The sequence below is a fragment of the Macrobrachium rosenbergii genome, chromosome 48 (assembly GCF_040412425.1).
Source record: "Macrobrachium rosenbergii isolate ZJJX-2024 chromosome 48, ASM4041242v1, whole genome shotgun sequence".
Lineage (NCBI taxonomy): Eukaryota > Metazoa > Arthropoda > Malacostraca > Decapoda > Palaemonidae > Macrobrachium > Macrobrachium rosenbergii.
The window spans coordinates 25,521,469-25,537,882 of record NC_089788.1 but is presented as its reverse complement, the minus strand read 5'-3'; the positions used below and the strand labels follow the sequence as shown (position 1 = coordinate 25,537,882).

At 33.4% G+C, this 16,414-nt stretch overlaps 1 protein-coding gene across 9 annotated transcripts in view; it reads right to left on the bottom strand.

Moving 5' to 3' along the window:
* The window catches only part of Piezo (piezo type mechanosensitive ion channel component), a 366,537-nt gene that overhangs the window by 195,528 nt on the left and 154,595 nt on the right, over positions 1 to 16,414 (bottom strand). For all 9 annotated transcript variants that reach the window (XM_067091426.1, XM_067091428.1, XM_067091429.1 and 6 more), the window contains 14 exons: positions 15,081 to 15,347; positions 13,906 to 14,034; positions 12,746 to 12,883; positions 12,205 to 12,373; positions 11,736 to 11,917; positions 11,321 to 11,491; positions 8,748 to 8,869; positions 7,897 to 8,000; positions 6,789 to 6,931; positions 5,770 to 5,946; positions 5,207 to 5,321; positions 4,438 to 4,628; positions 4,030 to 4,231; positions 3,638 to 3,730 (listed from right to left, as the gene is read on the bottom strand). In XM_067091426.1, coding sequence (XP_066947527.1) covers positions 3,638 to 3,730; positions 4,030 to 4,231; positions 4,438 to 4,628; positions 5,207 to 5,321; positions 5,770 to 5,946; positions 6,789 to 6,931; positions 7,897 to 8,000; positions 8,748 to 8,869; positions 11,321 to 11,491; positions 11,736 to 11,917; positions 12,205 to 12,373; positions 12,746 to 12,883; positions 13,906 to 14,034; positions 15,081 to 15,347 — 2,203 coding nt within the window. The remainder of the gene's footprint in view (positions 1 to 3,637; positions 3,731 to 4,029; positions 4,232 to 4,437; positions 4,629 to 5,206; positions 5,322 to 5,769; positions 5,947 to 6,788; positions 6,932 to 7,896; positions 8,001 to 8,747; positions 8,870 to 11,320; positions 11,492 to 11,735; positions 11,918 to 12,204; positions 12,374 to 12,745; positions 12,884 to 13,905; positions 14,035 to 15,080; positions 15,348 to 16,414) is intronic.

The following is a 16,414-nucleotide window of genomic DNA, read 5'->3' as shown; positions in this document are numbered from 1 at the left end:
GATTCTTGGAATGATAAACCAGCAATGGCTTTATTTTTAGATCCCCGATGCATTAGCACAGAACAAGAGTGTAAGGGCGTCTTTCATTGGCTTATGTCCTGGCATTTTCTTTTCTTCGGATGTAATATAGGTGTTCTTTGGCATCTTCCAAAAAAGACCTGCCTTGTTACAGTTGAACATTTGTTGGGGCTGGTAGCCCTGAAAATCCACAAAACTTTTAAACTTCTTCACATAATCTTTGGCTGCCTTTGTATCTGCACTCGCAGCACCCCCGTGCTGGGCAACCGACCTTACCCCTGTCCGTTTCATCAATTTTTGGAACCATTCATGGCTCGCTTTGAATTCCACTTCTTGAGAAGGAACTGGTAATCTTTGGCGACTTCTCCATAAATGGTCAAGGCTTTCTGTGAAATCATGGCTTGATTCACACAATCACCAGTGAGCTCTTTCTTGCTCACCAGAAAAGCAGCAATTTCTCCATTTCTTCCATCGCTTCCAGGCGCTGCTTAAACGATATTCTTGTTACTCCTACGGCAGTATCTAATGCCTTAAATTCCTTTTTCTTCTTTAGAGTAGTACATATCGTCGACATAGATCTGCTATATTCAAGAGCTAAGTCAGACATGCATGTGCCAGCTTCATGCTTGGCGATCATTTCTTTCTTAACTTCAACAGTTAAAGACTCCTTTTTCTTCATCACTTCCTTAACAGGCTTCTTATTCATGTGTGGCATTGCTATTTACAATTATTAATCACAATATAGATTGCAAAAATGTGATGTGATAAAGTTATGCAAAATCTCAGCCACGGGCACAAACACAAACACAAGGCACAGATTAAGACTAGCACGATCAACGAATTTATGTGTCAGGGTCACAAGGCAAATGAGGCAGATTAAGGACTTTTCAGGGCCTACTTTGACATTTTAAAAAAAGAGAACCATCGCCCCAGTTGTTTTATCGCCTTCCCACTATGTATCCTTCTGTCCCTACTTCCACATGGCCCTCCCCCCTATAATCCCACAATCCCGGCTGGCCACGTGCCAGATTCCACCAAACAGCTCATAAATCAAATTTTTAGCTCATATACATAAACAATACTTTTAGAAAATTTTACTTTGTATAACGAAAATAGGAATAATGAACCATTCGTATTCCAAGGAACCACTGTATATCTATATCTATATATATATATATATATATATATATATATATATATATATATATATATATATATATATATATATATATATATATATAAAGATAGAATCTACTGGTCACCCCTCTGCCCATCTTTGAAAGTAATGTAAATTTAATATCATCTAGAGCTAAGATCACCCCTCATATATATATATATATATATATATATATATATATATATATATATATATATATATATATATATATATATATATATATATCAAGAATTGAAGGCAGTGTTAACAGACTGTTACATAAAATCATTTTTATTGGTACTGACGTTTCAGACAACTAGTCTCATTTTCAAGACTGCAATAAAAGAAAAAATATTTTGAATTATAAATACATATAAATTATACAAAAATCCCTTCAAAAACATTTGTACATTAGGATAAATTAGGCATTGCTAGAGGTACCAACCTATACAGAAGGGAGAAAGAGGGCGACTGGAATGTGGGTAAGTGAAAAGCAAAGAAGCCGGTTACGACAGGTAGAGAGGGGTGGAGGAATTTTGGGCATTCAACAGTGGTACTGTCTGTTTGATAATTAGCGATTCCAGAATAAAGAGTATTAGCTCGGAAGAGGCCCTTGTAATGATTTTAAATTGATCATATTCAATGTTATTACCACATTTTCTGGCATGCTCTCTGATATTTGAAAATTCAGGATTACTCAATTTATTGCCCGTTCGATATCTCACACCTTTATGAGAATTGGTGCGTACCTTGATAAGTCTTTGGAACCCTTACTTTCAGTACTATTTTTAAAATCGAGGATAAAATAAACTACTTGAATGCCCAAAACTCCTCCACCCTCTCTACCTGTCATAACCGGCTTCTTTGCTTTTCACTTACCCACATTCCAGTCGCTCTCCTTCTCCCTTCTATGTAGGTTTGCACCTCCAGCAATGCCTAATTTATCCTTATGTACAAATGTTTTTAGAGATTTTTGTATAATTTATGTGTATTTATAATTCGAAATATTTTTTTTATTTTATTGGTCTTGAAAATGAGACTAGTTGTGTTTGAAACATCACGACAAATAAAGATGATTTTATGTACAAGTCTGTTTCCACTGCCCTCTTGATATGTCTGACTGATTAGCTGTCCTGCCTGTATCCTTTTATAATATATATATATATATATATATATATATATATATATATATATATATATATATATAAATATATATATATATATATATATATATAATATATATATATATATATATATATATATATATATATATATATATATATATATATATATATATATATATATATATATATATATATATATATATATATATATATATATATATATATATATATATATATATATATATATATATATATATATATATATATATATATATATATATATATATATACAGGCAGTCCCTAGTTAACGGAGAGGGTTCCGTTTCTGGTCGAGTGCCAATAACCAGAACATCACAGTAATTATGGCAATAGATGGCTTTTACAACACTGTAAGGTGCCGATAAACCACTTACCGGTGCTGAAATTCACTTACTGGCGCCGATAAATGGCCTACTGACGCCAATAGACCTCTGACCGGTGCCAAAAATCTGGTTAACGACATCGTTAACCAGTTAACCAGTGTCGTAAAATTGAAACACCATTAACCAATGCCCGTCGATAAGCAGGGACTGCCTATATGTATGTATATATAATATATACACTATATATATGTATGTATATATAATATATACACTATATATATATATATATATATATATATTATATATATATATATATATATATATATATATATATATATATATATATATATATATATATATATATATATATATTTACTGCCTCCTTATTTTCAGCTTAGCCAATTTCTCTCTCTCTATATATACAGTATATGTATGTACATATATATATATATATATATATATATATATATATATATATATATATACATATATATATATATATATATATATATATATATATATATATATATATATATATATATAGATATATAGAGGACCTACTTCTCAATTCTTTCCACCTTTTGGATATGTTTTTCACTACAAAGTCTCAGATACAAATAGAAGCATATAAAGAAATTCTGATATCCATAGCAGGATTCGAATCCACATCTGGAGTACCAGAACAAGGTCATGTTACTGACGTGACCTTTTCTTGGTTAGGTCCATAATTTGACCTCATTCTGATTCTCCAGATGTGGGTTCGAATCCTGGTATGGATATATAGATATAAAATATATATATATTATATATATATATATATATATATATATATATATATATATATATATATATATATATATATATATATATATATATATATATATATATATATATATAACTAACTCCTATGTATTTATGAATGAGTCAGGTAACTTTAGGATACTTGATGTTAGCATACTGGATACATCTATACTTACTGACAATCTTGTAGGACTCAGGTGGTTTCTTGAAATTGGGGAAAAAGAGCCACTCTCGAAGCTCATAGTTCATGGTATCTGCCCAAGGGTAATCTGAAAGGTATATGAGTATGCCTTTACAACCTATTGTGAGGCTACATTGTACCAGATACAAATAGCAAAATTGTTAAAAATTAGAATATTTTACAAATCACATTTTACAGCTATTCCATGAAAAGAATAAATATTCGTGCATAAAATCTGTGAAACAAACAAATGAATTGATCTAAGAGTCCTAATTTGCAAATCACCTACAAAATCTGACAAAAGTATTCCAAATGTTGAAAATAACCACACTTGAACAAATAATAAAAGAAAAGTATTAATAAATTTATTTTTAGTTCTGTTAATACCTGTGCATAAGCCTGGAGGAATCCCAATGCACATCAGGTACTGCAGAGGAATCAAAACAGTTATGAAAATGACAAAACCTTTCCATACTTTGGCTATGTCTTTTCGCTGCCGGTTATAGAAGTAACAGAGCCACACAGCATAGAACAATGAGTAGACATCCAGTCTTGTTCCAATAACTCCCACAAGGCTCATCAAACATATCTGGAAAGGACAACCATTACTTGCAAAATAATTACTAAGAACAAAAAGCTTAACAGGAAAAGCGATGGATCATTTTTTATAATTGACAGCTTCATTTCTACTATAAACTGCATCATCCTTATTTTCAATTTGGTTGATGCTACATACCAGAAAAGTGAGATAAACACCGGGATGAAGGAATCAGAAATAAGAGCAATATTACTCACCTCTACCCCAAATTTATAAAACCCATAATTAAGAAGAAACTTTGTACATTCTGGTATACCATCATCCGCCAATGCTCGGGTTACATTGGGAAATAATACTCCCGGCGGAGGAGGAGGAAGGCCTGTCAGTTTCCGGACATACTCCTGACGGATTCCCACAACTGCTTGGACAGTAATTACAACTATAATCCCTGTAATAACAAGAACCTTGAGTGACTGCGCTTCAGAATAACAGAGTAAACATAAATTCACTAATTAAATTAATGGATATAAAAATGTTACATATGTATAGGCACTCAGACTGGGTTAAAAGTTTTTATATCTTACCCAAAGGTAACCAATGCATCTCATTTTCTACTATACTTATTGTATAACTGCACCATGAAACACGGCTTTTCCAAGATTTTCCATTCCCTAAAATTTTTGGGCTCTCTCCTACACAACATAAACTCAGGTACTAATCTAAAGTTAAGATACTTAGGATACCAGAAAATACTGAAGTATAATTATATTCAGTTATTTCTGATATGGCAATTATCCTTCATTCTTTGTATATTTTTATTTTGTATCATCCATGTTTATTTCAGCTTTATTACAAAAAGCCAAAAAATCTGCGTCGTGAACATATGGTTACTATACCTGAACAACTTAAAAACATGAGAAAAAAATTACTATGAAAAGCAAACCATAAAGAACATCTTAGAAGAAAGAAAATCACATCATCACAGGTAAAACAATAACAATACTCACGAACATCAACATTACTTACCAATGTATCCTTTCAAATAATTGGGCAAACTTGGAGCCTTTGACAGCCCAAGCCAAATGGCATTATTTGCTATCTTGTTGATTGGGTAATCCCACGTTGTTTCATTGTCATACAGCTAATAAGAAAGGTTGCATGAATAAGATCAGATACTTTTGACTTGAGAAATAGATAAAAGAACCAAAAATCTAACAGTCGTATTTCTGCTGGCTAAATAGCCTTTGACATTTCTCCTATATTATTACAGTAAAAAAAATACTGAGCACACTTAGTAACTGCAAAGACAATCTAATAATGCTTCTTCAGTACGAACAATCATTTAAATTACCTACAAAATTTAAAAGGCCCAATGTTATCTCACACTTTACTTTGCTGAAACAACCAGTGCAATATATGTTAATGAAAAACTATATGTAAAAAGTCAGCGCAAACCTTGAATGTCGTTATTTAACCTCAGATTCTCAAACAGACATAAATTTTACCAATTTGGAATGGCAAACTTCTTCAAAAGCAGAAAAATTAGCTTTCTATTGTACAGCATAATGCTGGAATGAGTTTCAACTTACTGTGCAGTTTGCAGCCCAGCCTTCTGCATCAATGTAGTCAATTTGATATATCATACGAACAATCAGGAGCAGAGATGCTAAAACAACACATGTTCTACAAATGGCAGTCTGAATCCTTTCTGGACATGGAACCGCAACAGCTGCCAGCAATGCAAATATCCAGTGTATGGCACATACCTGCAAAAATAATAGTTCTTAGCATTCCTTCATATTCTACACTTGGAATACAGAAATTTTCTTACAAATTCACAAACACACCAATTCAATGAGGCATTTTTATTGACAGGACAATGCATACAGAATCTCAAGCAAAAATAATAGATTAATAAATGTTTTTTCAATAACTGGCGTATTGTTTGGATTATGAACATTCCAATTTTTTACTGATGGTGATAAATAATCAATAGAATGCATCTTCTGGTATTTCTATAACCGTAAATGATTTTTTTAACACTAAGAGGCAATAACACAAGCAGTAACTAACAAAAAGAATGGCAAAATACTGAAATACGAAAAAAACGACATTGCATGTATTGGTAGGCTACTTTGACAGCGCAGCTCTACATTACAAGTCCATCTACACTACAGTGCTACAAAAAGCATTTGCTAAGATATTAAAAGTGTATATTCAAAGCAAAAGAACAGACAATCATTTGGATTACAAAACCCAACAACTGTACTGTACAAGGAATTTCATAAATTCAGTATATATTGCCCTTTTCACATTCTTGCAGCGTAAATTTTCATAATGGCTCAATACATTACCGATGAGAACAGAAAATACTGTTAACTTCACAGTTTAGATTCAGTCGTTTGCTGATTAGAGTTTCTATAATTTTTGTTATAGAACACTGTTTATGACACTGAAGTACAGTACAGTATCAGCATAAATTAAATACATGACCAACATGCCTTATACTATTTATGATTAATCTGAGAACTGTAATGATGTCTCAGAATTGCAATTCATTAAAAAGATATGTTCGTCTTGCATGACTATAGAAATGATTAAGACTCACATCATAACAAGCCAACATAATGACAGAGCCAAGAACAATCCTCATGATGTGAAGCTCTAAGAACCTCCAGCCAAGTTCCAAGGCCGAAGCTAAAGTCTTCTGAAATCTCGCGAAGACTTTTTGGCCATAAAATTCCAAGAAAGCTGAAAAGACAAAAACAACAGACTTACCTTCTTTATCTTGACATTGAGAAAAAACAATAAAAGGATTAGTAAAGGAATATAAGAAAATAAAAAGATGAGACTTTTTAACCTTAAAACTTTATCCTATTAAAAAGAAAAACAGATCTGAATCCAATGATTTCAAAACAAGAAAAAAACAGGAAAAGTAAGAAAATATGCCATAGCAAAACAATAAAAAAGTGACGGACTTTGTGGTCATAAAATTCCAAGAAAGCTGTGAAGAGTGAAAGAAAAGAGAGAAAAATAAGATAAAATATCTTTGCAATGGAAATGCGGAAATATAAACGCTCCATGGCAAAAAAGAGGGAGCTATGAAGATAATAACAGCATGTACGTCTTTTCTTTATGGTTAGTACTCTACTTTTATACTTTATGAAAGCATTAAAATCCTGCTTTTTTCTTAACCTGAGAAACATTAACCCAGAGATGTAAGATTGAAGCAGTTTTTCATGTTATTCAACGTAAGGAAGACAATGGAAATAATTGCATCAAAATCACCATTTGCAATATTTGACTTTGTTCGTGGGCTAAAGTGTAAATTAAACTTGTAAACGATAAGTATTACTACAATAAATGAATACAATTTTGCTTGTGCATTAAGTATAACTTTGTGTAATTTTGTGAAATGTTCCACAATCAACTATTCTCATTTCATCTGCAAAAAGTCAAATTTATAAGGCGAACCTAAGTACATTTATGTTGTTTGTTAAAAATTTGTCCTACATCAACACTTCATAAAACGTAAACTCATTTTTGAACAATTATTTACTGTTATGAGCTTTGGTTCCTCAAAATCCATCTTCAGAGCTACAGCTACCTGGAGAGAATTAATGTATAATTTCAGTTTATGGTTCTTTACTTGCAAATGTCTATTACAAGCAACAATGTGTTTCATTTATAAAACCTCAGGGACAATGTCTTCTCACCTTTAACATCGTCTAACGTGCAGGATTCCAGCAAATCAGGTGGACTTGAGACGGGTTTCTTTGGGTCAGGCTTTTTACCGACCTTCACTGCAGGCTGGTCTGGACTGTAGAGACAGAATGAAAAGAAAATGTCAAAGAAATCATGACGAACAAGTTTCATAATAATATAGGAAAAGAACATAGAGTTGCAGTTAATAAGATACTATGCGTTTGTATTAAGAGCTTTGGTAATCATAAAATTCAAAGGGCAATCTCTAACGTTTAATCAGCTATGACACCTTAGTTCCTGCATAATTGAAAAAAAAAAACACTGAAGTTTCTTGTTATCTTTTTGTCTATAACATGAACACATTAGTCCTTGTTTACTGCATAACCGAACTAAAAACAATGTAATTCATAACTACTGCAATACTAAAATAATAACAGTACGTGACAGTTCAAGCTGACTGAACAAACATAATGAAAGAATATAAAAGTCAAAAGCTGAAACACCTTCTGATCTAGTTTCTGAATCATAGTCTTAAAACTGCATCTGTTCTACTACAAAACTGACTGAATATTGTTCTGATCCCCCTAAAAATTTTTGCTTATATCTCCTCAACATTTCTGCTTATGAATTTTACGGGTTACTTCACTATAAAATCATCAGTGAATATACGTGAAAAGACCAAGTTTAATGTGATATCATAATTTCAGGAAAGTTATGTCATGATTATCGTTGAGTACGTCACTACATATTACTTAAAGTAAACAAATATTATGTGAAATAAAATATTATTTCGCTATGATCAAAGATTAAGTGTCACATTATACGCAAAATCCAACACATGACCTACAAATGCTGTACTTACATTTTATCCATATCTGATAAGGCCAGAAAATCTTTGTGGAAGTAGTGCACCTGGATTATTGTCACGATGACAAAAAACGTCGGTGTCATAAGTTTGATGAAAAGTCGACCAGTGTCATAAACCTTGAAGGGCAACAAACACAGTATTAGATTTGAAAACTGGTCACTGTGAAGTTGGTATCGTCCAAGAACGATTTCTGGCCACTAAACCTTATGCAAGAGCAAATATTGGAGGAAACAATGAAATCTCACTAAGTTTGGCAAAAGATGTCAGCAAAGCTGTAGGTGACACAACCTTAAAACGAAAAGAAGTAAATGGCCTAAAGTTAGCGATACTGAAGAACCTCATCATGCACACGGTACAAGAGATCTAATAGTCAGCCATCTCCAGTCGACATGTGTATTTTATACCTGAAAAGCAATAGTGGAATAATCCGTGTGTAACTGAAATATAAATCTCCTTTTCCCTCTGAAACTAACAAATTAAGAATGATTTACAACAATGCTTGTTTACTAGATTTTTTCTTGCAAGAATATTAAAGACGATCACTCTTGTGTTATTAAGGACTTGAGAATAAGACATCCAACAAAATGAACAAAAGGGCAATCATCTTCCAGGCAACTCCTTTTGGATGCCCGGTCACATCATAGTACCGTCCACAGAATAACATATTTCATGGAATAACTCTTATTTCAAGCAATAACTCTTGATTCAAGGAATAACTCTTATTCCAATCAATAACTTATTTCATGGGAAAACTCATATTTCAAGGAATAACTTTTATTTCATGGAATAACTCTTATTTCAAGGAATAACTCTTGATTCTATAACTCTTATTTCAAGGCATAACTTTTAATTCAAGAATTACCTATTATTTCAAGGAATAACTCTTATTTCAAGGAATAGCTCTTGTTTCAAGGAATAACTCTTATTTCAAGGAATAGCTCTTATTTCCAGGAATAACTCTTATTTCAAAAAATAACTATTATTTCAAGGAATAACTCTTATTTCAAGGAATAGCTCTTGTTTCAAGGAATAACTCTTATTTCACGGAATAACTCTTATTTCAGGGAACAACTCTTATTTCAAGTAATAACTCTTATTCCACGGAATACCTCTTATTTCAAGGAATAACTCTTATTTCAGGGAATAACTCTTATTTCAATGAATAACTTTTATTTCAAGAAATAACTATTATTTCAAGGAATAACTCTTATTTCAAGGAATAGCTCTTGTTTCAAGGAATAACTCTTATTTCAAGGAATAGTCCTTGTTCTGAGGAACAGCTCTTATTTCCAGGAATAACTCTTATTTCAAGAAATAGCTATTATTTCAAGGAATAACTCTTATTTCAAGGAGTTGATCTTGTTTCAAGGAATAACTCTTATTTCAGGGAACAACTCTTATTTCAAATAACAACTCTTATTTCATGGAATACCTCCTATTTCAAGGAATAACTCTTATTTCATGGAATAACTCTTACTTCAATGAATAACTTTTATTTCAAGAAATAATTATTATTTCAAGGAATAACTCTTATTTCAAGGAACAGCTCTTGTTTTAAGAATAACTCTTATTTCAAGGATTAACTCTTATTTCCAGGAATAACTCTTATTTCAAGGAATAACTCTTATTTCAATGAATAACTCTTTTTTTCAAGGAATAGTTCTTGCTTCAAGGAATAATGTTTATCAATAACTTTTATTTCATGGAATAACTCTTATTTCAAGGAATAACCCCTATTTCAAGGAATAACATATTTCAAGGAATAACTCCTAATTCAGGGAATAACTCTTATTTCAAGGAATAATTTTTATTCCAAGAAATAACTATTATTTCAAGGAATACCTCTTGTTTCAAGGATTAACGTTTATTTCAATGAATAACTCTTATTTCAAAGAATGGCTCTTATTCCAAGCAATAACTCTTATTTCATGGAATATCTCTTATTTCAAGGAATAACTCTTATTTCAAGGAATAACTCTTATTTCAGGGAATAACTCTTATTTCAAGAAATAACTATTATTTTAAGGAATAACTCTTATTTCAAGGAATAGCTCTTGTTTCAAGGAATAAGGTTTATTTCAATGAATAACTTATTTCAAGGAATAACTCTCATTCCAATCAATAACTCTTATTTCATGGAATAATTCTTATTTCAAGGAATAACTCTTATTTCAGGGAATAACTCTTATTTCAAGGAATAACTCTCATTTCAGGGAATAACCTATTTCAAGGAATAACTCTTATTTCAGGAAATAACTCTTTATTTCAAGGAATAACTCTTATTTCAGGGAATAACTTATTTCAAGGAATAACTCTTATTTCAAGGAATAACTCTTATTTCAGGGAATAACTTGTTTCAAGGAATAACATTTGCATAGAACAGTCTTTTAGAGGCCTTTCTTTTCTTTAAAATGAAAATCCTTCCGTCTCCCTTTTGTGACAATTTTCCTTAAACCACTGGCTTTTTATTCACAGACTTCTGCCAAATCTGTAAATAAGAAATGTTCTATATAAATAACGTTCGAAGGGCAATGCATCTGAAAACAGATTAAGGGTTTCGAACTTACCTCTAGCCCCATATCCTTTTGAAGAGTAACTGGAATTCCAGTGTAATTTTCCCAGTATGCTGGGAAGTTGTCGAACTGATAGGTGTAAGTTAGAACCAATACCAGCATTTGATACACAATCACTGTCAGCCAGAACCCATAAAGGAAATTTCGCCAGGCTGAGTACGACAACTGCGAAAGGATAAAAATTACCTATATATCTACTTATCTGTCTATCATATATCACTCATATTTTATATCGTTGAACTTTAGCAAAACGTAAAGGTCAATGATGTCAAAAGGAGACGAAGAAATATGAACAATTTCAAGAAATAAAAAATCAGAGAACAGAAATATAATAATTATATCAGCAATTTCCACCAAGCACCAGGAAGGGTATCATTCGTAGGTATAAATCTAGATACAAAAATCCCACCTGGAAAGTTATGGTGAAGATAAGGAAGAGGACCATGTACATGATCCTGAAGATGACCACTTCTGATCCTTGAATCCCAAACACAAACAACATAATGGCTACCAGCCAGATCCAGAACTTTGCCAGGAGTCCCTGCAGCCACTGACCAAGACGCTGCATGACTGGAGAAGCTGTTGGTTCTTCTGAATGAAAAATCAAAGGAAATAAAAATTTGACCAATTTACTTCGAAAACAGGTAACCATATCTCACATCTAACAGTTGGGAATTACGGTTTAGTTTCTTAAGGCTGCAGTTTGTTAAATACAGCAAGCTTTATTCACGGAGGAGGGCATTTCTTACTGTACATAACTACTTGAACCTTGTAAATGATAAAAAGGCAAGCCCCACAGAAATATAAAGACTAGTATTATGCTTTGTCTGTCTTTCACCTCATCTGTCCCAATGAAAATATCAACTTCAGTACCTTACCTTGCGTAGAAGTTACCAGTTTAGTTACCGGCTGGCCTGTGGTGGTGGTGCTGACTGCCACAGTGAAAGGCTGCAGGGCAGCTGCAGTGGACATTTCCTTATTGGTGACTTCAACCACTTCTTGCACATACTGACGCAGGGTGATCCAAAACATCCCTGTATACAATACCTGCATGTGGAAGAATAACGTCATTAATTTTTATATTGTGCAATTATTTATATGGAAAATGCCGGAAGAGCATCCCAGAACAGAAATTCTCGTATGAGATTAAACAGAAAAACAGAGGCAAGAAAAGAGAATCCTATTAAAATAGGGATGAAAATAAATGCACGTAAATATGAACCGATCAAAATACCTTATTCTTCCATTTATGAAGTGTAATTTTGAAATTATATTTCATCATAAAAATAAAGGATCAAGTTTCCAATATTTAAGCATTGTATCACTGGCTCAGTTTAGCATTCATTCTGAGATCCTTCTCACACATTGTCATGATCCTTTATTTTCAGACGTAACCCAAAACCAGAGTTAATAGCGGACCTTTACAAGCAGGGGCTTAACAGGCAGGTAATTGTCTTTCAAGAGACCTATTTGACCAAGGTTAACGGCATCACCCTTGGTGGGTAACTCGTCTTCAGTCAGGTCCATGCTGTAAATGTACTGCAGCAACAGCAGCAACTGCAAAGAGACAAGAAAGTTGCCTGTGAATATTCATAACATTAGAAAAAATACCCCGGAATCATAGGAATTCATTTCAAGATAGAGTAAGCCTTAAGTCTTTTAAACTGCTGTATGAGACATCGTTGTATTTTATACTCTATCGTATTTCTATTTCGAAATCATGATTATAAAATCTAACCATTAAAGCCACAGCATTGGTTTTTAATTACAAACAGTCGCTTTCATTGTGTATATCGGAAGAGGAAAACTGACAGTCTGCAACTTAATCTAATTATACATGACCACCATATGAACATAAAAATTTATAATAGCACAACAAACAAAAGTATTGTATCCACAAGAATCAGCAATATTTGTTATATCTCATTTCTCTTGAATCTCAGCATCACTGCATGTTTAATATTTTGCTCGTTTTCGTTCCAGGTTGATAACTAAGAATTAATCATTGAACTGCAATGATTTACGGAATCCCCTAAGCTTTGAGAGGAATATTAACCGACTACTATGAATTTCACATTATCGTTAATAAGCTGCTGATAAGATACTGAGATTAGTTGCCTTTTGTCTTTTACTCTGGAGACCAACAGGATGGGCTACCCAACACTACCATCTCCTCCTCCTCCCCCTCCCCTACCCCAAACAAAAAGGAAAGTATAATGAGTGGAACTTATCCCTAAAATAATAATTTTCATACTTTATCAGAGCATCGCTGTGGCTGTATGACAAAGCTATACCCTCAACACTTCTATCTAGGGATGCAAATTTCCTTAACATCTTAACCAAGTACAGAATCACCTCATTATTTCAAATTCCTTTTTAGCCCATTCCACTTGAACAGATTTGGATCCATGGGCAAATATGAAAGATTTTCTACAAAAAAAAAAAAAAAAAAAATACAAACCTCCAGACTGAATGGGTTAGTAATGCAGAAATAAATGAATGAAGAACTACTGCCCAAACAATACTGCTATACAGTATACTAACATTTCTCCAGCCAAGCTTTAAATTTAAAACCTCACCTCAGCATAAATGACGAGGAAAGGAGAACACCTCAGCATGGCCGCCCTCTGGTTCGGGATCATCCACAAAACACAAGCCCACAGCAGAAGGACAAAGGTCAGCCAGCTGTGGTACGTGATACTCCAAGCCTGCATTGGGAGGGAGAAAAACTGTCAGAACTACTGATAATTTGCAGTCAATGGAAATCTTTTACTGCGTTTGAATGTGTAAGAAAGCAAGAACTTGTGGAGGTTTGAAATATTTCTGATTGATTAATAAATCTAAGTCGGACATGAAAAGAAATGGGTGGGAAGTTATTTCCATTACAAAGTGCAGTTACCAGATTTTTTCGTCTGCATCTGATTGAGACAGGTTTGAAGATTACATTATAAAATTTACAACGAGTTTCAGTACATCTCGTCTACTCATCAGTTTGGCTTAAACTTCTGGCACTACTATCTTCACTCAAAAACGCAACGTTACGAAGCTGTTTCTTCGACTTTTTAGTTTCATCACATTAATTAATAATAAAAGAAAGGGACCTTACAGCCCAGCCTATTAGTAAGTTTCCTGATGGACCAAAACAATCATCTTAAAAAGGAACAAAATCAAGCTGAGAAATAGCGTGGGTGTGGAAAGAACTATTTAGAAAGGCTTTCGATTATCAAAGGGTATTTCCATGAAAATAACGAGACCCAAAAAATTCTGTTGGGATGTTGAGGAAAATAACCTCAAGATGGGATAACGAGGAGGCAAGAAAGTGATATATATGGTAATGAGGACATAAAGGAAGAACAGGCTGGAGGTGAAAGAGTAATAATTTCCGAATAGAAAAGGAAGCCCAAGGGGAAACGCACCCAATTAATTGGCACTGATATACAAAATAAGAGAAACCCTTCCAAAACAGTAAGGGCCAATGAACAAGAAAAAAAAGGAAGATATGAAAGGGCAAAGTAATAGTGACCATACAATTAAAGATAGTACTGTAATGAGGCTGTGATAAGGGCAGCTTCACAAAACACAACAAAGGAAAATGGGGAGGGAATGTGAAAGAGAGACTGCCCCTCCTTGATTAGGAAAGAAAGAAAAGGCCCCCTTTCCAAATTACGTGAGGAACATATTGTCTTCTCCCACTAGAGAGAGAGAGAGAGAGAGAGAGACCTCCCACCCCTTTACCAAATTAGGAGATATTTACCATCATGACGATGTTAGTGGCAATATACGACGATCTGATGACCAGCTGAAAGACACTTATGAGGGGAGCTATGAGGCGCTGAAGAGAGTTCTCCTCGGCCCCCTCACCCTCCTCCTCGCCCCCGCTTGCTTCCACGTCTTTCACGACCACCCCTCCACCTCCCGCTCCAACACCCCCTCCCCCTCCTCTCCCGCTGCTATCGCCAGTGGTTTGGTTGGCGTTGCTGTTGGGCAGAAGGTAGCCGCTTTTTTCAGTTCGGTCCACAACCTGCAGGAGCAAATCGTTAGGTCTAGGGAAATGGCTGATTGGTTTCCATTTTGACAATTGACCAAATAATAGGAATAAAGTCTTGTTCTTGAAAGTTATTTAAATAATGCGAATGAAGAAAATGGGGTCACCTGTTTGACTTAAATCAATTAATAAGATTGGAAGAAATAGATTATATTTTTTGAAAACTATCCATAAAGTTAATATAAAGATTTATCATTAAATGGGGTCACCTGTTTGACTTAAATCAATTAATAAGATTGGAAGAAATAGATTATATTTTTTGAAAACTATCCATAAAGTTAATATAAAGATTTATCATTAAACAATCAAATGAAATGCATCGTGGAAAGAATAAAAACACACTTGTCTAATCTGCTATACGCTGTTGATTTCTCACAGGTTGCTGAAACACGAAAGAATAGCAGACTCATAAGAAAAATAAAAAAGCATACGCAGCAGAAAGAGGTAAGGTAAGCAAAAACACTAATTTTGAAATGAAATGCTATAAATTAACATTCAGAACTTAAAACTTTTTAAAAGTTCATAAAAATTCCCAAATAGTTTCAATAAAGCGTATAATAGAACGAAAAAATTACAAAAGCGCTAACTAATGAATAAAGGTATGCTTGTCGTGACTGACTGATTAATTCATTTGTGTAGAATGGCGTTGCAACAACTGTGGTTGTACACTCCGCAAATTTTTCTAGGCATAAAAATCTTAAACATAAGTTGAAATCATTAATGTGAAATTTACAAAGAGCATTAAACACCTCCCCTGAATGCTTTATGAATATTTCACACTTCACGTCAATAAAATAGAAAAAAAACTAACACAAATATACAAAACCTGAAAAAATTAAATCATTTGAAAACTTCCCTCTTCAACAAACCTTAAATCACCACTTTACTCCTTAACAAAATCCTCTCTCAACACCCTGGAAAGAAGGTAATTATCGCCCTCACCCTGGTATATAGAAAGGGAATGCCTCCTTAAGTTCCCATGAGTGGGGCACTATCTGAGTGCCTTACAACACAGCCATCACTGGGTAGATGGGGGTTACCCG